This window comes from Pseudopodoces humilis, chromosome 1 (genome assembly GCF_049639895.1).
Source record: "Pseudopodoces humilis isolate 2021_Gansu_Grassland_sample_001 chromosome 1, ASM4963989v1, whole genome shotgun sequence".
NCBI lineage: Eukaryota > Metazoa > Chordata > Aves > Passeriformes > Paridae > Pseudopodoces > Pseudopodoces humilis.
The window spans coordinates 111,169,781-111,195,257 of NC_142200.1; the positions used below are offsets into that span (position 1 = coordinate 111,169,781).

At 38.2% G+C, this 25,477-nt stretch overlaps 1 protein-coding gene across 2 annotated transcripts in view; it reads left to right on the plus strand.

The window, feature by feature from the left end:
* Positions 1-25,477, plus strand: part of GADL1 (GAD like acidic amino acid decarboxylase 1) — an 82,800-nt gene that overhangs the window by 15,838 nt on the left and 41,485 nt on the right. For both annotated transcript variants that reach the window (XM_014248433.2, XM_088061339.1), the window contains 7 exons: positions 323-438; positions 7,427-7,506; positions 7,622-7,676; positions 11,072-11,188; positions 17,193-17,257; positions 17,495-17,576; positions 24,472-24,671. In XM_014248433.2, the coding sequence (XP_014103908.1) occupies positions 323-438; positions 7,427-7,506; positions 7,622-7,676; positions 11,072-11,188; positions 17,193-17,257; positions 17,495-17,576; positions 24,472-24,671 (715 nt within the window). The remainder of the gene's footprint in view (positions 1-322; positions 439-7,426; positions 7,507-7,621; positions 7,677-11,071; positions 11,189-17,192; positions 17,258-17,494; positions 17,577-24,471; positions 24,672-25,477) is intronic.

The window sequence follows — 25,477 nt, forward strand, 5'->3', positions numbered from 1 at the left end:
CTGTGCTGGCTCTGCTTCAGTGTAGAGGGAAAGGTGCTGTGGCAGGGTGTTCTCTGTCAGGAAGGGCGGTATTATTATTTGGCAGCTCTTATTCCTCAGGAAATATCCCCAAAGAGCATCCAAACAGGCTTTGTTTCCATGCCTGCTGCAGAAGCCAAGGTTCATTTTATGTACGTAGCCTTCAGGGGAGGAAATAAACTGTGATGGATGCATCACTAGGATGCCTGTGGGGTTCATTTTTCCCTTAATAGGTCAAGCACTCAGATGCAGGAAAGGTACTCATACTGTGGCTAATACAATATTTGTATGTCTCTTTTTGCAGGTGGCTCTGTTTCTAATATGTATGCTATGAACTTAGCAAGGTACAAATTTTGCCCTGAGATAAAGGAGAAAGGGCTTTCAGGTCTGCCAAGACTAGTTCTGTTTGCTTCGGAAGAGGTAAAACAAAAACAAAAGTTTTTTGAATTTTATTCCGGTAGCTGCAAAATTATATAATTTACATATCTGATGGGGCACTGGTACAATAATTCTGACATCAGCATATGATGTGGAATATTGGAGCTAAGTGGAGAAGTCTGATGGTAAATTTCCCTGCAGAAGCTCTCTTGCTTTCAGAAAACAAACACAGATGTTCCTGCTTTGAAAACTGCTGATATAAGAACAGGTTGTACATGGGGCAAACCTGAAGCAGAATGCATGTGCTGTGTTGTGGAGGTCTACAGCATATGATTTCCCACAGCATAAAGTCTAGCAGGAACTGTAGGTAGGTTTTAGATGTCAAAGGGTTTTTTCTGCATGTTTAATTTGTACGGAACTGAGTACATGTGGACCTGTGAGATGGCTCTCTGCAGCTCTCATTTTGCCCTATGTCTGAATACAGATGGTTGTGGTACAGAGTCAAAGCCACCATATGCCTCTCAGAAAAAAAAAAAAGCTGGACCTTTAGACATTTTTTCTTTAAATAATTGAAAATACGTGGTCAGTTTTTGAAGTTTTTGAATAATATCAGTCCAAAATGCCTGTGGGAAATTGAGCTACATTCAAACATTTATTCTGAAGGTAGCATTTGGAGGCATTTTTCTCTTCCCTGTCCCTTCAGTTTTAAGAGTTTATCTTTTGAGTAGTGAAGAGTTGTTATTAATTCTGACTCTACTATATAAAGGCCCCCATGGAAGCCTGCACAGAACCTTGTTGTATTAGAAAATGTAGACTTACTAGAATAATTTTAGCTTAGACGTTTATGCTCCGAACAGTTTGCAGTGTAAATAAGAGAGGCTTATTTTGGAGAAGCCTTAGGGATGAAGACATTGTGTGAGTTTTCCAAGATAATGAATGTCTTTTGGAACTGAGCCCACATGCCCTAAATAAAGGTGGTTTGATTGTTTTTTTGCCCTACAAAATATATTTTCTTTTTTTTTTTTCCTGAAAAGTTTGTGTATGAAATGACATGCCAATTCATACTTAATCATGTTATATCTTCAAAATACTTAAGGAGGAAAAAATGAGTTTGAAGCAAGTTCCATAAATGCTTTTGAAGTGATGCCCATTAAACTTTTATCATGAAGTAACATTTTATTTTATTGCATGGTTTAACTATAACATATTTTCTTATTCTGAAATAAGCAAACATTTAATTTCATGTCAAAAGAAATTTTAATTGGCTGCCAGAATAAATTTATTTTTATGTCTTTGCTTCATAATGAAGACCCAAACCATAAAACATAGAGATGACCAGAAAAAATAAATAGGTAAATTATTTGTAAGGCCATGCTTTTGATCTCTAATACTTTGTCTGCTTCACACAACTACGCAGTCTTTAGTACTCAATAATCATTTACTGCTTTTAATATGCTTTTTTATGCTTTTACTAGCTAGATAATGTGGCTATTTTCTAAGATCACTAGTGTTTATTCAGTGTTATGAGGGAGGAAATGGGCATATTCATTTATACTTATTTTAGATCCACATGTCCAAGCTACATGACCTTTTGGAAACTTGTTGAGATATGCCATATTGAGAATATATGTAAACAGTAGTCCACACTTGAGACAAATACAGAAGTACTGGTGACTTACAATCTTAGGGGTTTTGTTATTGTTTTTGTTTTGAGTCTTTGTTAACATTTTGCACCTTTGAATCACAGAACTGAAGAATCATTTAGGTTGGGCAAAACCTTTAAGGTCATCAGGTTCAACCTTTGACTGATTACCACATTGTCAACAAGACCATGACACAAAATGCCATGTCTGGTTGTTTCTTGAGCACCTCCAGGGGTGCTGAATCCACCACCTCCCTTCCAATTGAACTTCCAATGTTCAGTCTTTCCTGTGACAAAATTCTTATTGTCCAGCTTGAACCTCCCCTGGCACAGCTTGAGGCTATGTCCTCTCATCCTGTTAGTGGCTGCCTGGGAGAAGAGCCTGACTCCCACCTGGCTACACCCTCCTTTCAGGCAGCTGCAGAGAGCAATAAGGTCAGTCCCCTCTGAGCCTCCTTTTCTCTGGACTGAACACCCCAGCTTCCTCACTCACTCCTCATAGGTTTCACTGTCCAGATCCTTCACCAGCTCCATTGCCCTTCTCTGGACCCACTCCAGCCCCTCAATGTCTTTCCTGCAGTGAGGGGCCCAGAACTGAACACAGGATTTCAGGTGAGGCCTCACCAGTGCCAAACACAGGGGGACAATCCCTGCCCTGCTCCTGCTGGCCACACCATTGCTGATACAGGCCAGGATGCCATTGGCCTTCTTGGGCACCTGGGCTCTGCTGGCTCATGTTCAGCTGGATGTCAAGCAGCACTCCCAGGTCCTTGTCCACTGGGCTGTCGCACTATATTAGGAGCAGTGAGAAGTACAACACTCTCTTAGCTGTGTTATCCAAGAGAGCTAAGTTTATTGTCTTTGATCTTCATTTATGGACAGGTCCGAGAGGTAAAAATCTCACTGGTCATTGAGCTTACACATCACTATCACTGGTCAAGTGGGACACCACTCCTTGACTGTTTCTTACAAGGAAACAACAAGGATCCTAAACAACACCTGCAAAGATTGCTGTCTTTCTCCAAGAATTGTTTGGATTCTTCCTTATGCTTTCTCAGGCCAGAGTGAGAAGCTTGTGTGACTTAGTTTGACACAGGCTCTGTGTTCCCTTCTTGCTTTTCGCGTTTAGCATCCACACTTCCCAGCAAGTCTTCCCCAGCCTGTAGTGCTGCATGGGGTTGTTGTGACCCAAGTGCAGGAGTGGGCACTGAGTTGTTGAATGTCACAACCTTGGCCTGGCACATCAATCCTGCCTGTTCAGGTTCCTCTGCAAATCCTTCCTACCCTCCAGCAGACCAATCTCCCACTTAGCTTAGTGTCATCTGTGAGCTTCCTGAGGTTACACTCAATCCCCTCATCCAAACATCATTAGTTTTTGTTGGATTTTTTTGGTTGATTTTGTTTTAACTGAAGAGGTACCTGGAGAAGCAAATTGTCACACCCCCCCCCCCCCCAACAAAATAAACAAAAAGTAAACCAAAACTTGGAGAAGTTAACAACCTGGGTTTATCTTCATCAAGAATCAGGCAAGAGCATTGGCATGGAGAAGCCATGAGGCTGTAATGAACTGAGTATTGATAATGAGTCAAAAGGCATGACTATTCAAGGCCCTTGTGCCATTTTAGGGCTTGGCTATGACACTGTGCTGAAACAAAATTATTTTTGCCTTGATTTGCTAAGTTTTTAAGTTTCAGTTTGGCACTTGTCAGGTTGAAAGGGTTGCCTTGCTGCAGAGCAGGGGAATGCACAGACTGTCAATCACTTATGTGATCCGGGGCTATGTATTTTTTGTATGTTCTTGGATAACATAAAGATGTCTATTTAATGCATGGCCTGCCCAAGGTCCTCATGTATTCTGCTTGGCCTTCAGGAATAAAAAGGCTCCTTGTTCCTGCAAGTAAATGCTTAGATATTTAAAATTGGTGATACACACTGAACAGTGGTTTTGCTGCTACATAGTGATTCCTCTTGAGACAGTAGCTGCAGAAGAGTAATTGTTATATCCCACTTTCTGGAGGCATGATTTGTGGCTCTGTAGGAGATAAATACAGTTCTAGTTATAGATATCAGCCCACCTTTTTATTCCCTTTTCCTATCTGAGGTCCCATCTAATCTTTGTTCTGGCACAAGTATGTGTTACCTTGATCTGAAGGGTAGAAATCTGATAAGTTTGAGTTAAGTAAGGTAGAAGAAGATGTGTAAAGAGTTGAAATGTACATGCTGATATGAGCAAATTTTTTAGATGAAATGAAACTAAATTCCTCCCCAGTGCAACTTGATCATGGAAGTAATAAAGTGAGAGAACACATTAACTTATCATGTTGTCCCCTGTTGAAATTACAGCAGACAAAAATGGGTAATAAAACAATCTCATAATAATGTAATTGCTTTATGCAATTATGTTTCTAGGAAACCTTTTAAAATCAAGAAAATACAAATTTATCTTCTGTTTTAATGAGCACAGTTAGAAAATACCTTGTCTTTGCAAACAAGTTTAGGAAAAGAAAACTACATCTAGATACAGGTAAAATACTAAAGCAGCACATCTTAAATGCACCAATGTACCAATTTAATCTTGTGCTCAAAGATGGTAATTTCTTACTACAAATGGCTACAGATTTAATAAATTGTCCAAACAAACTAAACTGTGAAATACATGGCAAGAGTAATCTAAACTCACAGTATCTAAGATAACACTTTTAATCTGGATGTTTTTTTCTCCTTTTTTGGAAAGGGAATTATGTAAAGTTAGTTGGCACTCTTGTGGCTGTAGCTGCTAAATGTTCTTTGGTACATTTTTTTCTTAAAATGATGCAATACAATTTAGCATAATGGCTTCTAGTAATGAAGAGGGAGAAAGAAATCCTTACATGTTTTCAATTAATGTAACTGAAACTTTTTTTATCAAAGGAAGCATATTACAAGTCTGTGTAGTATTATAAGTCTTGTTCTTTTCTGTCTTACTGAGGGACAGAATTTTCCAAGAAGTACAGAAGTACCTCTGGAGGAAAAATAATGTATCTTGCAGCCTGTTTGTTTTTGTATTTCCTCTGTTCTTCTCTTTTCCTCTACTTTTTGATATAATCTCTCAGGTACTCAAGCCTCTTTTGTCTTTCTTCCAGTCTCTCATACCACTGTTTGTAATAAAATATATAATTTACTTTTTGTAAATGATAAGAAATTTGATTGTCTGCTTACTAGTATACTGTATTTGCAGGTCTGCTGCTTTCTCAATTTGTAGCAATCTAATTACTCTTGGTGATTCATACCTTTCACTTGAAATTAATGGCTAGAAATCAGTGATGGAGGCAACTTCTATTTTAAGTGATTCACCAGTCAGTCAAAAACATCTCCAAACTTCTGCTGAACAACACACAGCCACTTACAATCATTATTACCTTTATTGATGTAATTTGGTGTAATGTAAGACTAATTATCCACCTATGTATGTTATTATTCTTGTAACAGTCTAAATGACTGAGCCCTAAAGGCCTTGCAGATGTGTCATGTTACAAATTAATTTTTCTTGAAACTACTCAGTAGCACCAGGTAATGTCTTTGTATGCCTTTGTTTAAAAAGTGGGTGATGGTGGGGGAAACCTCTTTGTCAAGAAGAAAAAGAGCCCTCTGAGATCATCCATCTCATCAAAATAAGCGTGACAAGTTTTAATACCCTTAATATATTCATGCCCACACATTAAAATGTTGTACATTTTTCATAATTATGTTCTGCAGTAACTGCGTTTTTGTGAACTCTCAGGAAGAAAATTGAATTAATTAACCACCTGGCTTCACCTCCTGCGTGGAAAGTAACAATTCTAGACATCTTTGCATTTGCTGGTGTATGTGTTATTTTAACCCTTCAGTAATAATGTGTAAAAGAGACAATTTTATTTTTATGTGAAGGGTAGTGATAATCCAAGTGTTGGATGGTCTTGGTTCTGGGAACTGTCTAGTCCTACGGGATGTGGTGTACTCTCAAAAGTGACTCCACTGCTATAAGTGGGCAGTTTTGACGTCTAAATATCTTCGGGTCAAAAAGGTTACTGTATTTTGAATTCCCAGGCTAATCTTGAAGACAAATTAAGCAAAGATGAGTGTACTCTTGTTCTGGAATAAGACAAAGTAGTATTCTTGTGCTAGAATAACAGTATCCACAGCAGGGCAGGTCCTTATAAAAACAAATGTCAGAAATATAGTTAGATAAACCATTAATATTTGTTGAAAGGAAAAAACTTTGTAAAAAGTATATATCTGTCTGTGGGTTTGAATAGCATTCTCACCTTAGTCATTTTACCACATTCTGATTAAATAAACACCCATTTCTAAAATCCTCTTTTACACTCACTTCACGGGCTTCATAGACTGATGCCCTTTATTCAGTGGAAGGTGTGAAGTGGGCTGCATGTGTCTGTGTACTCATTCAGATACATCTCTGTGATGTGCCCCAGCTAAAACTCTTTGCTAAAATAGTAACTTCAATTTATGAAAAATGGAAACTGGTCCACACTGGAACCTTTTGCAAAATTCACAGTAAAGTCTGAGTCCTGTCTAAGGTCTGCTTGCTTTTACAGTAATTTCTAAGGTTCATTCATGTGAACTATCTTCACACCATCATGATCTCCAGATCTTTTGCAGAGATAGGACGTTGAAAGCCTTGCAAATCCCCGTTTTACCAGATCTAAAGCTTTGGTAGGTCTTGAGACTTGAGCTCCTCGGTCCTGTGAGCATGGGTTGGCCATGGGTCAGTTTAGGAGAGTATCCTGTCTCTGGAGCATCCTGTCTCTGGCAGTGGTCACCAGCTGAGGATTAGAGAAAGCATACAGAATTGTTACAAGCATAAAGTAGAGGCTTCAAATATACATCCTGACTAAGGGTCCAGTTTCCAAGGAGTGGTGCTTTTGGACTTACAGACCTAATTAATTGCTTCCAGGCTGTTGAGCTAAACAGCCTTTATACCCTTTTCCTTGTGCATTTCCTAACTCTTACATTCATTGATACTTTTGACACAGTTCTATTAAAACATTTTGAAACAATTCGTAATTCTTCCCTGATGACACTTCAAAGCTTCTACTTTTCATTCTAATGCAGAGCTAGCTCTAAGAAAAAATGTTTGAAATAGAGGTTCTAATTTTTTTTTCTTAAGCTTGCATTTTAAATATGGAACACAATATTTTTTTGGTCTTATTTCCCCCAGTTTTCTGTGTGTGTTAAGTACAAGGTGGGCTTTGTGATATATACCTTATCAGTTTGCTTTTTTGTGTTAGAATAAGCTGTTGTCATGGCTGTTAGGTGCTGTTGTACTTGTCACTGTTCCCTATGTTAAGGAATTTGTTTCTTTTGTTTAATTGTGTGTGTACTTCTTTTCTGTGCCTCTCTCACTGACAGTGCCATTACTCCATGAAGAAGGCAGCCTCCTTCCTCGGTATTGGCACAGAGAATGTGTACTTTATCAAAACAGATGAAAGGTAAGAAAGCAAAAGCCATGACTCTGATCTCTGAGCCTTTTTAAAATGCAGTAGTGCTGTACATAACTAACCTATTTGAATGTAACTGAAAAAGTTTTAAATCTGTGTCCCTTAGAGGTAAGATGATACCTGAGGAACTGGAGAAACAAGTCCAGCGGGCCAGGAAAGAGGTGAGAGGGGGAGAGAGAGTGTGAAGGAGAGAGGAGTGCATGCAGACCGTGTGCTTGTGTCTGAGTGAAAGAAAGGAAAACTAAGAGTGACCAAAATCTTAAAAACAGGGTAGTTGATATAACAATGTCTTTCTTACAGGTGCAATCTGTTTGCCACAAACTTGTGGAACAAGCCAAGGCTTATGGGTTCCACACTCTTAGAAGGGAGGAAAATTCCACAGGGTGTTTACTGCTAATGAAAGTCCCAAGTACAATGCTGCTCTGAAGTACTTAGCACATTTCTTATAGGATTTCTTTTGCCCTTGATCCTTTTTAAAATGGATGCAGTATGTTTTCCTAAAACGCTTTTTCAGTTAATTACAGCAGCTATTGCTCTATTGCCTCTGCACTGAGCAAGAACTGTAACATGTGGCTTAGTCTCTAAAACTATCTTACAAGCTTCAAATGCTAAATTCTGTCCTTTCTATTATTCTAGCAAGAGTGCAGAGGTGTGCTTCTTTTCCCTTAGGGACTTTGCCAAGTAGAAAGTCAAAGGCAAGAATTTGGAAAGGCACTGATGTGTGTATTTGGACAATATTAACATAATACGTTCCCACAATCTGTAAGAAAGCCCTTACCTATAGTAACATAATTTATTTTAGAGAGCTTGAAGGACTGAATGTGACTTCCAAGAGAATCTTCTTTTGGCTTGGTTAGCTCACCCTACTTCTCACTTCCAGTTTGTGCATCAGAGCAGTAGAATTCAGAGCCAAGCCCTTAGTCCATGATGAGTGAATACAAAACAACGAGTGCAATGTCCATGGCATGAACGATACCTTCCATGGAATCCTGTCTTGGGAAATCTACCTCTGTAGATAGAAAAATCTACCTTTTGATAGAAAAGCCATGGCAGTCCTGTCTGGTCCTGCACTGGCATGGCCATGACAGCTTTCAGTAAGTTCTGATTTGGATACATTTTCTGCCAAACAGCCATCTCTTATTTGAGTTTCATGCTGGATAGCATAGCTACTGATGCATGGGGGCCCTAGTGACCCAGCAAACTTTCTTGCCTCTTTCTATACTTTGCATTTCCTGAGGAAGACAACCTGTACTTTATTCATTTGAGCAAGCTGTGGTGAAAAAAGGGCTGAAATAACACAAAGCAAGAGGAAGCAGGCTTGCAGGAGAATCAACTCTTTTGCAAAAACAGTGTTCTTGTTTGTTCTTTTAACAATATGTGTAATGGTCATTTGAAAGAAATCTTCTGGCATTTAAGATTTTTTTAAAAAGATCAACCCCAGTAAGGTACTCTGCAATTTAAAAACAAATGTTCTATATTAAAATGCTCTGCTTACAGGAAAACATGATTTCACTTGCATTTTAAAGGAAGTTGCAGGTGTATTGGAAAGTTTGGATTTCATCAGAGCTTCAGTGTGTCTGTCCTTGTTGAAGTGCTACCTTACAACTTTTACAGAAGGACACTTCAGTGAATTACAGTAAATATTCTAATGACTCTAGACAACAGAGGATGTATTTGCTAGTGATTGAAGCACAAAATGATCACTGAATATGAATGGCAAGAGTCTTCTCTTTTTAGAGAATTTAGGCAGGAAGATTAGTTTAGCTATATTGTCAGGAGTAATAAAAACTTAATTGCCTTCTTTATGGGAAAAGTGTAATGGTAGTAATTATTGGCATTTGTAGAGATCTGAGATTTGTCCCTGTATTCAGTTGTGCTACAAATTGGTTGCTTAAGAAACTTTGACTCTGATGTAGCTGTGGGAGAAAATTGCTTGGAACACTAAGAGAAAATGGGTGCATTAGATACATCTTTACCTCACTTGCAAGGGTTCTGTACTCAAGCTTCAGGTTGATTTGTAAATTTGATTAACTATGGTAGTAACTTGTACTCAGAAAAAATGAAAAAGAAGTGAATTGAAGATTGGTAAGTCTTTGTGAATATATGGGGTTAATTTAAATTCATTCCAGTTCAACTTTTCACTGCTTTAGCCATTTGTAAAGAAAACCTAAACCACAAATAAATCATAATTATGTACCAGTCTAACAGTCCTCTACACTGTAAAGAAGTATAAAACTGTCAGAGTGTAAACGTGAATCAAGCCTGTCTGTGTCTGTAGGTGCTTAAGGTAGCAACACTTTAAAAAAAAACCCAAAAAACAAAAAGAGATCAGATTTCAGCAAAGTGAAGATAAATGGAAGACTTGTGTGGAGTTTGATTTTTCAGCTGATGTCTGATTTCACTAAAGCTCCATTGAGTTACCTCTGCAGACACACTTACATCATCTGGGAGATCTCATTCCCTGAAAATGAACTTCAGTGATCCCAGCTTGTACAATTTAATAAAACTTTAGTGCCTCTTCAGTAAGAGCATTACCATTCTGTAGGCCAGATGCTGAACCATGCAGAGCAGTTCTTTCAGCGTGCATTTACCAGCAAGTGAGACTGCACAGTCATTGCTCCAGCCGACACCCTCAATTTCATGGAGTTGTTACAGATGCCACCAATTCTTCTCATTGTTGCAGTTTCTGCTCCTATGTAGACCCAACACAGAGATCAAATCAGAGATCAAATCTGCAAGGGTACATGAGCTGGTCTGCTATTAGCTGAAGGGAAGCAAAGATGGACTGCTGTCAGTGGTTGTCTGAGATTGCAAACTGACAAAAGCTTTCCTTATCCCACCTGACTGACCTCAACACCGTCTGAGATTTCCTCTCCTAACATTCAGTTACCATCTACAGCCCTTCTTCTTTCCTAGGCAGGAGTGGGAGCAAGGGAATAGCACAGAGCTGTAGGTCAGGTGTGGGATCAGGCAGAGGTGACTCTGTCATGGCATGTACCGATGTGGCTGAAGGCAAATCATGTTCCCTAGCTGAAGCTTCCTCTTCACCAGGCAGAGGACAGGGGTGTTGTAGAGACAGTGCAGGTGGAAACCCTAAGGGGATGAGCCCTTTCCTTGCATGGGTAGTCTGCTGGCTGAGCTAATAGCTTTGTTTCATCAGTCAGAATGACAGCAAATATGGTAGTGAGATGTGAAAGACAGATAATTGAAAATCAGTGTATAAAGAGAGATGTCAGATATCTGGTATGTTTTGATTTTGACAAAACTAGCATCTGTCAAAACAGTCTGAAGCTTCAGCAGTCTGCCCTGGGATGGTGTTAACTAGAAATGGAAAATGCCTTTTTTTTAATTTTTTTTTTTTATTTTTTAAATGAAAAGAAATGAAAGAGATTCAGCACTATTAAATGCAGTACCTTCTGCTGTGAAACTAAAATGTAGATTGTAACATCTCTGTCCTACATTCCTAGATCTTTTTATACTTTAGCTCTGCAAGTATATGTGGAAGAGATGAGCAGTACAAATGATAATTTCTTTTTTGTTTTGAATCCTATTGCAGGGGTCAGCACCATTTCTTGTCTGTGCTACAGCAGGCACAACTGTGCTGGGAGCATTTGATCCTCTGGATAAAATTGCTGATATCTGTGAAAAGCATGGCCTCTGGCTTCATGTTGATGTGAGTTTGTATACCGTGTGGTTTTGTTTAGCACTGCTTTTTTATAATTGCTATTTGACTGTTGATATTTCTTTTTAGAAGCTGGGCTCTAATACCATTTCTTTCTCCTTGCATAGGGACCAGGAATATGTTCTGATTTGACTATTTTACATATGCTGCAAAACAGAAAATAATTTGGTTCTGACAAGCAGCCAAAGCCATTTTGTTATTGCCAGGTTATATTTCAAAATTATTTTATAATCAATTTCTTCTTGCTACCTCCTAAAATGCTTCTAGAGTAAATATATACAAACATAAGTTTAATTTAAGAATTCTTCCCATGTTCTGTTGGGGAATAGACACATTATAATTGTGGTGAGAGGTTCATACAGGTTAAAATAAAGGTATGCTTCTGTCATAAATTATTCTGTGTCATATTTACAGATTTGAAATTTTTGTATATTCCCTTACATTTTCCTAAACAGTTCAGAATTTTTTTTTTTAAAAAAATTTGTAATTTTAGGTTTGGCTATTAAAATCCATTCATGAATCTTTTTGGAATAATCACTGTGCCTTTTTATGGCTTGAAAGAGTTAGCTGTAAATGTATTTTTCTAAAGATAGGCCACTTCATATTTTCTACAATTATAATTGCAATGCCACAAATCCAGAATGGATAGATTAAAAGTCATGGTGCAATAAGAGAATCTGGAGCAATATTTGTGGAGATTTCCAGACCTGCTCTAAATTTCTGAAATGTTTGTGTAACGTTGAGTATCTAAAGAAAGATCAAATAGGCAGTGATGCATGTTTCAAATAAATGTCTCACAGACATTAATAAATAAAGTCACTGTATGTGTGAGTCAAAAGAGTTTTCTTTCAGTCTTGGAGACAAAAATACAGAATTTAGGCCTAATGTTTAAAATGTCTGCCAAGCCTCCTCATGGTTGTGTGCTGCTGAGGAGGACTCATGAGATTTTCAGCAGAAGTGCAGCACTCTCATTACACAACTCCCTTGTGTGTCTGCATATAGCTGGAGGAAAGAGAAATGTAGTTGGAATCTGTGTTGGACCTTAGGTGAGTCAAGTAGAAGTGGCTGGAGCCATCTCCAGTGGCTGTAGGAGAACAGTGAGTAGTCTCCCTGTAGCTGAACTAGAGTGTGGTAGGATGAGCCTGGGTCCTGTTCTGAACCACAGCCAGTTGTTAGTGTTTTGAAAAGAACTAACTTTATTCTTCCAGTTTTGCCTCATCTTAAACAAAGGTAAAAATTTCCAGGAATACCTTTAAGTTATTTTCTGTTTTGAAATGATGGTCGTTGTCAGATGTCAACTGTTTCTCAGTAGGACAGGTGTCCATTAATAAATTGGGTTTACAGTCTGGAAGATCAATTCTTCTCTTAAGAAGTGATTAATTTTATGAGCCTCTCAGTGGTTCTGAGAAGTTCTATTGGTATTTTCTTCATCTTTCACACTATATGAAAGGTTGGGTGGATGGCTGTTTCTCTGTTTTTTCATTAAAAGTTTCTAGCTGCATTTATAAGAGAACAGGATATGGGGAAAGACTGGCAGCTTTCCACAGAAGTGACATCAGGCACACACGTATATACAAGTGTGCTGTGGTAAAATGAGAAGACTGTGATTCTTAGTGCAACATTTTTACTCTTAACAGCACCACTAGAAATAGATTTACTGAATTACTGAAATTGTATGTGAGCAGGTACAGTGAGACTGGGTCTCTGCCATTCAGAAATACTATAAGAAACACAAAGAAGAGTTAGATTTTTTATTTATTTATTTATTTATTTATTTTTAAGCGCGCATACCTCCTATCACTATAGGATGGAATGTAATATTTTTGAAATCTTTGAGACTCTGCAGTCTGCTGAAAGGCCTGGCTTCCATTATGCAGTCCAAGAAGTGTGTACTGCTGTTTAGGCCTGCTGTAACTTTGAAGGAAAAAAGGTACAGTACAATTAAAACAAAGAGTAAAACCCAGGTAAAGTTCTGTCTAATTTAGGACTTTTCATGTATCATTGGTAGCCTTCAGGACTATCTACTGTAAGTGCTCTCACAAGCTGTTTCTAAGAATATCTTATATGAATGTCAGTGGTGATGTTTCCAGATTTACACTGATTTATCTCATTTCAGAATATTTTCTGATCCCAAAAATTGATGTGTTCCCCTTAGGGAGACTCTTTTCATTAAATATGAAATGATAAAGCTCGTGATTCTTAGGAAGGTCAAAAGCGAGAATGTCAACAGAAATTCGGTAAGCTTCAGGAAGATAAATTTCAATAAAGTCAGAAATAGTAGATAAGCTCTGACATGAAGGCAAGCTGGAGAGGAAAAGCAAGTTAAGGAAAATGTTTTAAGAAGATAATACCAGTAGGTCCAAACTGCCCTAGCAGTCAAGCTGTTCAGTCAATCCTAAGAGCAGAGGCTATATCAAGCTTATTTTGTTCACATTACAGCATTCCAGTTGCTTATTGTGTTTTAAACTGCATCTCTGATGCCTTTCTTAATAACTTGTTTTGTATCATCAATATGCCCTCCAGGATTTGTGTATGTCATGCATTGTCTTCATGTAGCTTTAAATGCTGGGTATGAGTATTCCTTCCCTTGTGGTCCTGGCTTTGACTACTTTTTGTTTTTTCTCCTGTTAGGTCAGTAGAGAAAATCAGGCTTGACCTATTAGCCCATGCTTAGGTAATTAGCTTAATCAGGCAGTGCACACTGTGATTCCCATCATTCAGCTGTAAATGATTTGTTGCATATGAAACAGTGATTTTCTCATACCTTGTTACCAATTACATCGTGTAGGACACAGGTTGATAACAGTCGTGTTTTGACTTACCCTGCGTTACTCTCAGCTGGATTTGTCTTAAACAAAATGTGTTATCCTAGTTTATCAATCTGCCCTCCTTCTCCACGCTTGTGGATGGAGGAGAAGCAGTCAGCTTTACTGTGTCTTTGCAATATCTCATGAAAAAGGCAGAGAAATCTGGTAGTGAGTGAAAACCTGCCTAAAAACCATTCCCACAGAACAGTTACTACTGGTTGGCTGAAAGGGGAAAAAATTTTGAGCAGGATTCCTCAAGGGTCTACCTTAGGGTAGAAATTATCTGGTATTTTCATTAAATAGCTTGGATGAAAAAGAATATGCTGACAAATTTGAAGATGACATAAGACTTCTGAAAAAGGCAGTGGGAGGACAGGATTAGAAATCAAAGGGATTTTGACAATTTGGAGGAAAAAAGTGGAAAAACTAGGCTGCAGTTCAATAAAGATAGAATTTTAAGCTGCAGTAATCAAGTACACACAGGCTGGGGATTGTTGGCCCAGATCTTTTTCTAGTTCACAAATCAGTGATATTTTCAAATAGAGTTAAATACCTTCCAGAATTGAATAAAGGAAGTAAATAAAATGATTCTTTCTTTCTGCTTCACACGCCATCTGCTTTATCTAAATTTTGTCCAAATGAAAAGATGCAGTTCAATAAGGTCCTAAAGGAGAAAGATTAGAAAATGGGAAAGCAATGTAGATAAACAGAATCATATCTAGAAATTATGGCCAATGAAGAAAGATGGAAAACACTGATATTATTTAAACTAGAAAAAACAAACGGTACATAACAGTCTAAAGAAGCTTTAAAAGGCGCTGCTGAAAGGAAAGGACTAATCGGTTGCCCTGACCAATGGAGGTGTGACAAATGGTAACATTGTTTAGGACTGACACATTAAATTAAAATGGTGTTATTCCTGTTACACACAAATTAAGTGGTTAAGTTGTGCAGCCTCCATCATTAGAGAGGCCTTTAAAAACAAAGCCGGTGATTCTCAGTCTCCTTAAATGCCTTCTCATTCATTGTGCTTTGGTTTTTGTTTTGGTTATTTTTGTGATTGTTTGGTTGTTTTTTTTTGTTTTCTTTTTCTTTTTTTTTCTTCTCCTGGATCCTTAAGCACTTGCTCTTTGAATTGGGCAAAGGAACATGGGTAACGAATTCATCTTGTATTACTGTGGCTCAGGCAGAGTAATATGATTTATCTCATCCAGATCTTCAGTAGTAGTTCTTTAAAAAAAGGCAGAAAGTAGGGTAAATAATTCTGTGGAGGCAGAAATTGCTGGTCTCTCTCTGCATTTTATTTTTCACTTCAATGCTAATTACAGGTGTAATTGATTCATTGATAAATAACCTCTAGAAAAGATGTGGTTGAGAGAAATGAGAGGAGTATGGCTAATCTTGCCTTTGAAGGTGACACACTACTGAGATGACCTCTCAAATGCCTTTCAAGTCCTGTTATCCACAAAGAGCGTGAGAATGTCAACTTTTCCAAACACAGAAATTTTGGATGCAAATTTTGTAAAAATTTATCTATTTCAATGGGTTGTTCAGAAATTCTGAAAAACAGGAAATAACTTAGTGACTGTTTTGACTTTATTGAATCATAGAATGAGAGGAGTAAATTTTGTCTCTGAATAGGAAGTTCAGCTTGATTGTCATCCCCTAACACAGCAAATTTGGACTTGCTGGAGGAAAATAGTTGCAATTCATGGTTCTGCAGGATTACCATAACGCTTGAGGCAAAAAAATTTCCTGCCTTAGGTCTCACCTGTGGTTTGTGCAGCAGCCCTTGTCTCAGCGAGGATGTTGTGAGCATGACAATGTAAAATATGATGTGATCTATTAATGTGTGGCATTAATGAGAATGACTTTTTAAGGCAAGTTAATAACTTTCATCTCCCTTGTGAGCCAGTCTCCCAGAGATAGCAGATCTCACTCCTACTGTGTGGCCTGTGAAGCAAATTCTGATGTTAAGTTCATAAATCAGCTGTCACATATTTTTATTTCAAGGAAACTAAAAAAGGACAAAGACCAAACAAGCATATATTTTCTATGCTTAGGTCAGGAATCTTTACATCAGCGATTTTCTTTTTCTTTACAATTTAAAAAAAAAAAAAAAAACAAAAAAACCGAGTCCAAATGTTTTGTGGACTGATGTCTTTTGTGTGTCTCTGAAGAGCTTTTCTTGCTTCACAGGTAGCTGGCTTAAGTGCATTCTGCCTGCATGAATATTGAAACTCATTTTATATATTTGTTTATTTATTTACCAGTAACTTCTCAAATGCACTGTGTGACATGTCTAGTGTTTGCATGATCTCCTCAGCTTTCCACTGGATAAATGTTGTTGTTTGGGAGCTGAAGGTTCAAAGCACCTGACGATCCTTGCAGAATTCATGAAAAAGAATCACACTCCCTAATTCAAGTTGTCCGGAAATTAAACTTACATAATAAAAGACTTGTTGTATGGCTTCCTTCTCTAGTCCCTGGAGAGACACATCTGCCAAAGGTGTCACCCAAAGATGGGTGTCTAGAGTAGATGGAACTAAATAGGGAGTTTCAGTGGAGAGCTCCTCACCACAGAGAAGGTCTAAGTGACTCTTAGAGCACACACTGGGTTCTTAGGTGAGCTGAGGGAGTCTTAAGTCATTTCAAGGTCAGCAGGGTTGCTGGTGACAGAAATGCTGCTGTTTCCCACTGACAGACTTTGTTTTTCATATCTGTGCAAAACCTGAACCTGACCTTTGCAATTGCCAGAGATTATCACTGTCCACTGTTTCCCCTGTGGAATTCTCAGGATGGAATTGGCTAGCAGGAAGAAGATGTGCAAAGTGAGGCCTTCTGCTGTCACTGGTAGTTTAAGGCTGGGGGAAAAGGAGGCAACACTGTTTGGTATCAGGAATGAGTCTGGGTGTGCAAGGACATTTCAGTTCATTGCCCTTGCTTACACAGAAGGGCTGCTCTGGTTTGTGGCTCATGCAGTGGCACAGACCACAACCTCCTCTATTTCAGGCATAGCCCTGGGCTTTATTTCAGGAGATGAAACTCAGGGCAGAATTTAGCCCACTGACTATGTAGTAAACTAAGTTTTAAATGAGATAAGACATCTTTAGAAATTATTAGTTGAATTATTATCAAAATAACTTTGTACAAATAATATTTTGTTGGCTCTATAAATGTTCCAACAGGCTTCTTGGGGTGGCTCAGCTTTGATATCAAGGAAGCATCGCAGACTTCTTCATGGTATCTACAGGTAAGTCAATTTAGTCCATGGGCTCACTTACTAGGGGTTGAGGTGGAAGTTATGTGGCCTGTTGGCTTCCATCAGTGATGCATTTTTAAAAATATTTGGAGACGTTTCTGAACCTGTGGTGGGGGTGGGTGTATGGGAAATCTGATTTGTCTGCTTGGATTTCGTTTGGTCTTTTTTGATTCTTAAGTACCCATGATTGTAGATGCAATTTTCACCTCCCTTTCTCCATTTTTGCAGGGCTGATTCTGTTGCCTGGAATCCACATAAAATGTTGTTGGCAGGAATCCAGTGCTGTGCTCTTCTGGTGAAAGACAACTCTGTAAGTCCTCCTGAGCTTTTTTTTTTTTTTTTTTTATTTTGTGGTATTCTAATAGGCTGTCATTGCTGTAATACGAAAGTGGAGATAATTGGAATACAGCTGAAAGTCAGTTTAACTATACTGAATTACAAAGGTTGAATTATATTATTTTGGATTTCACCACTTAATCAATTAATAAAGGGTGAATAAAAGAGCAGGGTGAGAATGATCCAAGTCACTGCACTCATGAGTGGTCAAATTTTGCAGCTGGTGCCCTTGCTAGTTAACTTCTGGACATGATTTGCATTCAGAATGGGGTATTTTGTCACCTGGGCCTGGCACACTTAAACACAGAGCTCATCAAAGCCCTCGGAGTAGCTGTCAGCCATGGGGACTGCAGCAGTGCTGCATCTGTTTAAAGCAGGCAGAGCTCATCACCACGTCCCCTTGTACGGGAGGGAGAGCCAGAGTGGGAGAGGGATGGCAGTCAGAGCACGTGCAGGTAAAGGTGCAGAGCCTTCTCTCCACACTCTACCAGTTCTTCCTCATCAGCAGGGTGATTTAGACTTCCCAAAAGCAATGATTAATTTAAAGGTCTAGCAAGAAAACAACAGAGCTCTGATCTTAAGATGACTCTGCAAAGTAGCAAAAAATCTCTGCTTGTTCGTTTGTGGCACAAACCTTAAACCTTTTCTTTTACCTTAAAAACAAAAAACAAAACCAAAAAAACCAAAACAGTAAGAGGTTCATTACTTCAAGCTTCATTTAAAAATCAGACCTGCTAGAACTTATTCCGACTGCCCACCATTATGGATGGATTTTTACCTTCTACTCCATGGGTTATAAATGACTGAATATCATGAAGATATCGAGCCCCTAAGGTTTGCATCACTATTTTGTGGCCATGGTTTGTAAATTGCTTTTATAAATCTCTGTCAAAACAAGAGATATTTTCTATTCAGCTGCTGGGGTTACCTATCCATGTAATTTGTTACTAACTTCTGTTAGTAAGAACTGATGAGGACCAAAGAGCATAGTTGCTAATCAGCACTCTCTTGGAGCTGATTGCTCTAGGTCAGGGGTGAAACATGGCAGGACAGCGAGGAGCAGTGTGCCACCTCATTTCCTTAGATTAGAGCCTCTGGGATGGAAGAGGATTAGATTTCAGGGTTACCATCCATCACTTTATCTTTATTCTGAGCTGAAAAACAAATAGAATAAAGCTATTGACTAAGATTAATATGATGTCTTAATTGCAGGCTTGGGAAGATTTCAGTGCTGTATTTTTAACTAATTAGGCTCAGAACATAGATATCGCCCCAGGTAATGATTAGGCTACTTGGATTGAATAGTGGAAATTTCTCAAGGAAGAAAAAGGAAAGAAGTGTAGAGGATTGAAATGTTCTAGCTGCCCTAGCCTTTTGAGTCACTTTATGAACACTGTTCCAACTTGAGGGCTCTGGCAGCCTTTTTGTGGTTCCCTTCTGTGCAGTGCAAGGTCTGGTAGAACAATCCTGTTCCACTTTTAAACCACAGCTAGGCAATATTGAGTTAGAAATACTTTTAAAGCTGAATCTTAGGCCTTTGGGGGGTAAAAATAATACAGAAGTATTATGGATCACAGCATCAGATCCTGTTGTACAGTGAGACATATTCTGGAATGCAGAAGATTTGTCTGCATTGGGAAGAAAGGTTGTTTTACTCTGTGTCTAATTCTTGGAAAATCAGCTCTTACTCATTCTGTGTATGTGCCAGTGAAGTCTTTATATGCAAACAGACACACATGCAGATTTGAGTACTTTCTTATTAACTAGCTGGAATATAAATCCTTAAGAAAAAAAGATCAAATGCATATTTAAGACACTTTGACAGAAAAGCGTTGCTTCACTTTGATCCTCTCCATACCAGAACAGGCAGCAGATTCCAGTTTCCCATTAAAAATGGTATTTTTGCACCAGTTAGAGAAGGGAACAGTACATGTATCAGTTTCTCACTTGGGAGCTTGTTCCACTTCTCCTAAAGCACATAAATACCTGTGGCTAAAAGGAAGCACACGTTTATATGTGAACACAATTCCTTCACACTGTGGTTAGGACGCATCAGTGGGAGCTGGATGCTGAGATGTGAGCTGGGAGAGTCTGGCACATATTGCTCTGCTAGTGAATGTTCAAGGAACCTCAGGTATATTCTGAAGTTCTGAATTCTGCAAGAAATCAAGCAGCAAAATGTTAATCATGAATATTAAGTCCCATTTATGAATTACCCTATCATCTCTCTTTGAAAGACTGATAAAGGAAGTTTTGTTAGCCTGTCTTTCCATGTGCAATAAGACCCATTTGGAAATTATGGAATATTTCAGAATTAAGCTTAGTTGATTATAAGTGAGCAAATTAATCCTCCTCAGTTTTTCTGTTTCTCTTTCATACTTTCTGTATGAAAGATAATTTTTAGAAGATGTCATCACACTTCAATTGTACTGGTAACACTGTAATTTCCCAGTAACAAAAGTAATAGTGGTTTTTTTTGGTTTTTTTTTGTTTTTTTGTTTTTTTCTTTTGCCATTTTGCTTCAATGGGGCTTAGCAGTGTTAATATATTTAAGATACTGCAACTGGCTTGTTAGAATGAAACATTGTACAGATTTTTTTAAAAAAAGCCTAAAAAAAAGATTAACTGCTGTGAAATGCTGATAAAAGAGTATCTTCCAGCTTTACTGAAACAAAATTGGAATATTTCCAAGGAAGGTAGAGATAGAAAAGACACATATGTGTTTGACTTGATTAGAAGAGAGAAGCAATTTCACCAAAGGGAAAGAAAGATTGGTTAATCCCTTTTAAAAGCTCAGATCAATGACTGTAGTTCTTCAGTGCTTACGGCACTCAAGAAGAGCACATCTATTCCTTTTTCACTGCCATGCCCTGAGTAACTTTCATCACTTCTCCAACAAGGTAGTCTTACTCAGAAAACATTGGTATTGCTGAGTCATGAATTGCAGTGACTGTTTAAACACAAAGCTAGATGGATCAATAACCTCAAAACATTGGTGAAGTTAGTTTTGGTCATATATGTTCTTAAAACGCTAGGAATTGCTGTTGGGTTGTACATACTCCCTTAAAAACCACAGTGCTACTCCAATTTGTCCTTGCTGTCATCCATATCTGTGTGAATATTATCTACATGTAAACAGAGAACTACTGTTTATTACCAGTGCCAAAGTTCTGTGACTTGTGAGAGTGAAACCCTAGTTCAGGTAATTAAGAATCAATTCTAGATAATAAGCAGAATTTTTACTTATTAGTTAAGAATTAAGGCTCAATGTAGCTAATGAAATCTCATTTTAGTACAGATTAAGGTGATGATGGTAACCACCCACATGTAATCTCTTCCTCATAATTAGCAATATCATAGAAATATCTACCTCCCTGATTCCCCTCCAGGACGGCTGAAGGAAATGCTCTATTCTCATTGCTTTTGTTTGGGTTTAATACAACTGAGAGCTCCTTCTTACCCCTTGAAACAAATTGCTATAGTATCTTTTTACACTGCACTGCTTTTGACAATTTTCAAGTATGCTATTCAAAAGACTGTCCTTATTGCCTCAGAAAAGGCAAATCAGGGAGAGGCTTGTCTTAGGGAAAAAGATATTTTATTAATGAAATTGAAATTCACTTTTAACTAGCAATGGAAATGGAAGGAGATCAGAAGACTTGCTATAGGTAAGTCTGTTCAATGAGAATAATGTTGAATTATGAAACTGGAGCTCTTGCTTTCAGTATCAATATTTTTTCATCAATTTGCCATTAATTAGAGCACAAAAAAACTATACATAGACTTCATCATAATCAAAAGCTCTTTGAAACTTCATGGTGGATTGAGGCCTCTATGAAAATAGTATTTCAATTTCCTAAACTTTAACAGACTGACTATAAGGCTGAGAAATTGTATTAAAAAGGGTAGAAAGATAAAAGATGAAGAAAGAAAGTTGTCCAATGGGGCAGTTCTATGAAACTTTTGCAATTCTGAGCAGATGTAGCAGTTACTGTGTGGAAAACTTTTGGGATCTTCTTCTTGGGACTGAGAACACTGAGTCAGAAAGCATATTTAAAGCATATTTCTTTCCTTTTTTTTTTTTTTTTTTCCTTCTACTTTTTCATTGTTTGACTAGGAAAATTGAGATGACTTTTTTGTCTTCCATTCATTTTCTTTCCCTTTCTCTTTCTCCCCCACCTTTCTTCTGGGATATTTCTCTCTTCCTCACAAAGGATGATTGTTGTTTCTTTTCCCCTCTACTCTAGAGACATGTAGGAGGATGTAACTATACTTGCCTTTGGAGATTGATAGTATCAGTATCTTTAGCAGGATTTCTTGAGCATGTTGCATTCTTAGTAAGATAAGCAGCTGGAAAAGGAGCACCAAGCCAACATGTATTGTCAGTTTCAGATGCACCGAGACATGAGGACAGTACCTGCCTTTTCAATTTTTTTCTTTTTTTTTTTAATGAACTACATTATCAACAATACAAGCTGCCTCAGGGCCATCAAAATGTTTTTTGCATCTTAACTCTAGAGCATTTTTTTTAAACTATGTAACTCTGCAACTGTCCTGTTATCTTAAGTGAACTTCTCAGTCTTTTGTAATATTGCCAACGGCATTTAGGTTTCTTGTGACTAACAGTGGTTACTTTTTTATAGGATGACCAGCATGAGGGGAATTAATATCCTGTGACATCCTCTATTGTGCAGCTGCATTGCATTCTATTGAGGCAGAAAATAGTACCACACTGATAACCCTCACTGTACCCTCACTGCAGATACACCATTCAACATTTTAAGTCAGCAGAGACAAAGCAATAAGATTAAATTTGTGGATATTACTGCCTATTTGCTTGTTTTGTGGGTTTTTTTTTCTTTTTTTAAAACACCATGTCTAGCAAACCTGTTATTCTGCTGAAAGTAAAGGTATGAAGGTCTAAATGAATAGAGCACCATGTCTTGACAGAATGACTCCTGTTTCTTGTTCTGCAGCTGCTAGACAGAGAAAAAAAACTGTAAAAAACCTCAAAAGTATGGATACCTCAGTGCTTGACTGTTCTGTCATTTCTAATGTCACCTCCTTGCCTTTCTTTATTTGAGAAAATTGGAAAGTAGGTGTTAGAATTTTATATGCTGTGAAACACTGCATCCATCATTGGCTTTCCAGCTGTGGCTACCCTGTGCTGCAGCTGCATGTTATCACTCTGCAAAGGGAGAGCAGATACCAGCCCTTTTCCCTCCAAGCTGTCATAAAAACTGTCTTTTCACAATGCTCCTGTGATGAAAGAGGTCAGACCAAATTTGCTGTATTTTTTGTATTTTTAGCAAACAAATATTACGATGGGATCGTCAAACCCTTATAGAAGTTATGGAGAAACCTTGATGGTGTTCTCCTTTTGCTCTACAAACTGGTGGGTTTTTGTTTGCTTTGCTTTTTTGGAGGGAATTGAAAAGTCTAGGAGAGAGGCAGAGTTATTCTATGTATGCCAGTTCATTTTTTTTTTTTTTATTTTTTTTGCCTTGACCTTTTTACTTCATTTTATTGCCAGTGCTAAACTCATAAGTAGGATATTGGAATGTGGATTAGGAATTGTACCTCTGTTGTGGGAATATGACACTTTGATTAAGAATGATATCAGACACTGTGCCATTTCAAAATCAGACTTGCAGCAGATGCAGAGAAAAGGGTGAAATGAGAAATGATTTTTTTTGTTGGTTCAAATTGAAGAGTGATATTGAATTGGAAAATGAGTTGTGCTCTTCTTAGCACTGACAGATCCATGTTTCCTGTCTCCTGGGCCCCTCATAGGGCCACCCTCATCTCTGCTGTTGTAACCTGCCTTCTGCCAGCCCTTCCCTCTACTTCACAGTTTTACAGAGTGTATTTTGATATTTTATTCTTCAGCCAATGGCCAGTCCTATGTCTCTTCCTCTGCACCTTTAAACCTGTCACAGCCTCTGTGCTTTCTGTTTCCCAGCTGTGTTCTCTTCTGGAACTTGCTACATCACTCATTAATCTTTGTCTGTTTTGTGCTGCTCATCTCTGCCCAGGTTGTCCCTCAGAAGCTGTAGGCTGGAGATTGCTGAATAAAAATAATTTTATTTAGAAATAATGATTAGCATATGTGAAAGTATCTTCTCTTAAGTTTATTTTCGAATGTTACATTTGTCTGAAATGTGAAAGAGAAAAAAATTGGGCTGTACTAATCTGCTTGTGGTTTTTCTGCTCAAACAGTCAGCCTATGCCAAATCCACAGTGACTATTTGGTGGTAATGGCTAAACATATATTTATTTGGGCTAAAGTCTTCCCTACCTGCAACTAATCAAAGCAGGAATGGATTGAGCCATTTGTGAAAATGTAGGAAGTTCCTCAGGGGTTGTTCTTGATAATGGTGCTTACAATGCCAAGACTGTGGGTTCAGCTCCGGTGTGGGCCATTCTCCTGGACTGGACACAATGATCCTTGTGGGTCCTTCTCAGCTTTAAATATTTTGTGATTCTGTGATCTAAAGACTGAAGCAGTGGACATAGGCGTCTCCTTTTTCTCTCTTTTACATCCATATATATTTTACGGCAACTCTTTCTGTGATACCCACTCCCATGATTTCTTGAGATCTGAGTCAAAATTCCTCTCCAGCCTGACACTCTTCCATGACATTATGAAGAAAATAATCATAAAAATATATTTGCTGGTTGTCGGTGTGAATTCACTGACTTTAGGCTCACCCAGGGTTCTTAAACCACACTGTAAGCTTTGGATGGCATCCTGCATATCCAGATCTGTTTTAATAAGCATTTGATACAGACAGGGAAAGAAAGGCTTTGGCTTGTGAGGTTTGGAAACGTTTATACCCAATCAAAGCCTCTGTGGTGTTTCCTCATAGGGCCTCCTGAAGAAGTGTTACTCTGCCGAGGCTGCGTACCTGTTCCAGCAGGACAAGTTCTACGATGTCAGCTACGACACTGGTGACAAGTCCATCCAGTGCAGCAGGCGTCCGGACGCGTTCAAATTCTGGCTGATGTGGAAAGCTTTGGGAACCACAGGCCTGGAGGAGAGAGTAAACAGGGCACTGGCTTTGGCAAGGTACCACCTCACAGTTTTGAGTATGTTTAGTCTGTTTGATGGGCTGAAATGTTAGCACTGCTGATACTCCATATCCTGGAACAGTCCCTGTTGTTACATTCTGCCTCTATCCTTTTGCTTGTGTATAATAGGTGGAACAAACAAAAAAAATAATAATTAGGGTTATTATGTTTGCTACAATATTTAATAGTAATTATGGAAGTCAAAATTAGGCTATCAGTCTGTATCGTGGAACATTTATGTTATTTGGACTAGACATAGGACAGAGTCACCAAAACACTTTCTTTTAGATCAACAGGGTGTTCTGGTGTTGATGTAAAAGAAGTTCCAGAATCCAAGCTGTGTCTGGCAAGAACCAAATTTTCCTGTTCAAGTCATTCCTTGTGAAAGAGGAATGCGGTAATATCAGGATCCAGTAGAGGTGTACAAAAGCAATATTGTTCTGACCTACTGAGTGTTTTTTCTCAAATTTGCTGAAGTTCTTAACACTTACAGAATGTTCTGTTAGGGACTGAGTTAGGGACTGAAACATCTTTTTCTTGTGATCTTCCCCACACTTGTCCTCTCCAATTTCATTAAGTTTTTGGTCTTGCAGAACTGAGTTTTGCAAGTGAATTCAGCAAAGTTCTTGGTAGAAGGTGTTCATAAAGTGATGGTGATGTCTTGATTTTTGGGAAGAGACTTCCATACACAGGTGGTTTTCTCTTCTAAGAAATTATTTTGGAATAACGGCCCATTAAAAAAGGTTCACTTTAAATAAAATGTTTGCTCAGAATTTATACAAGACAAAACATAATGAAAACTAC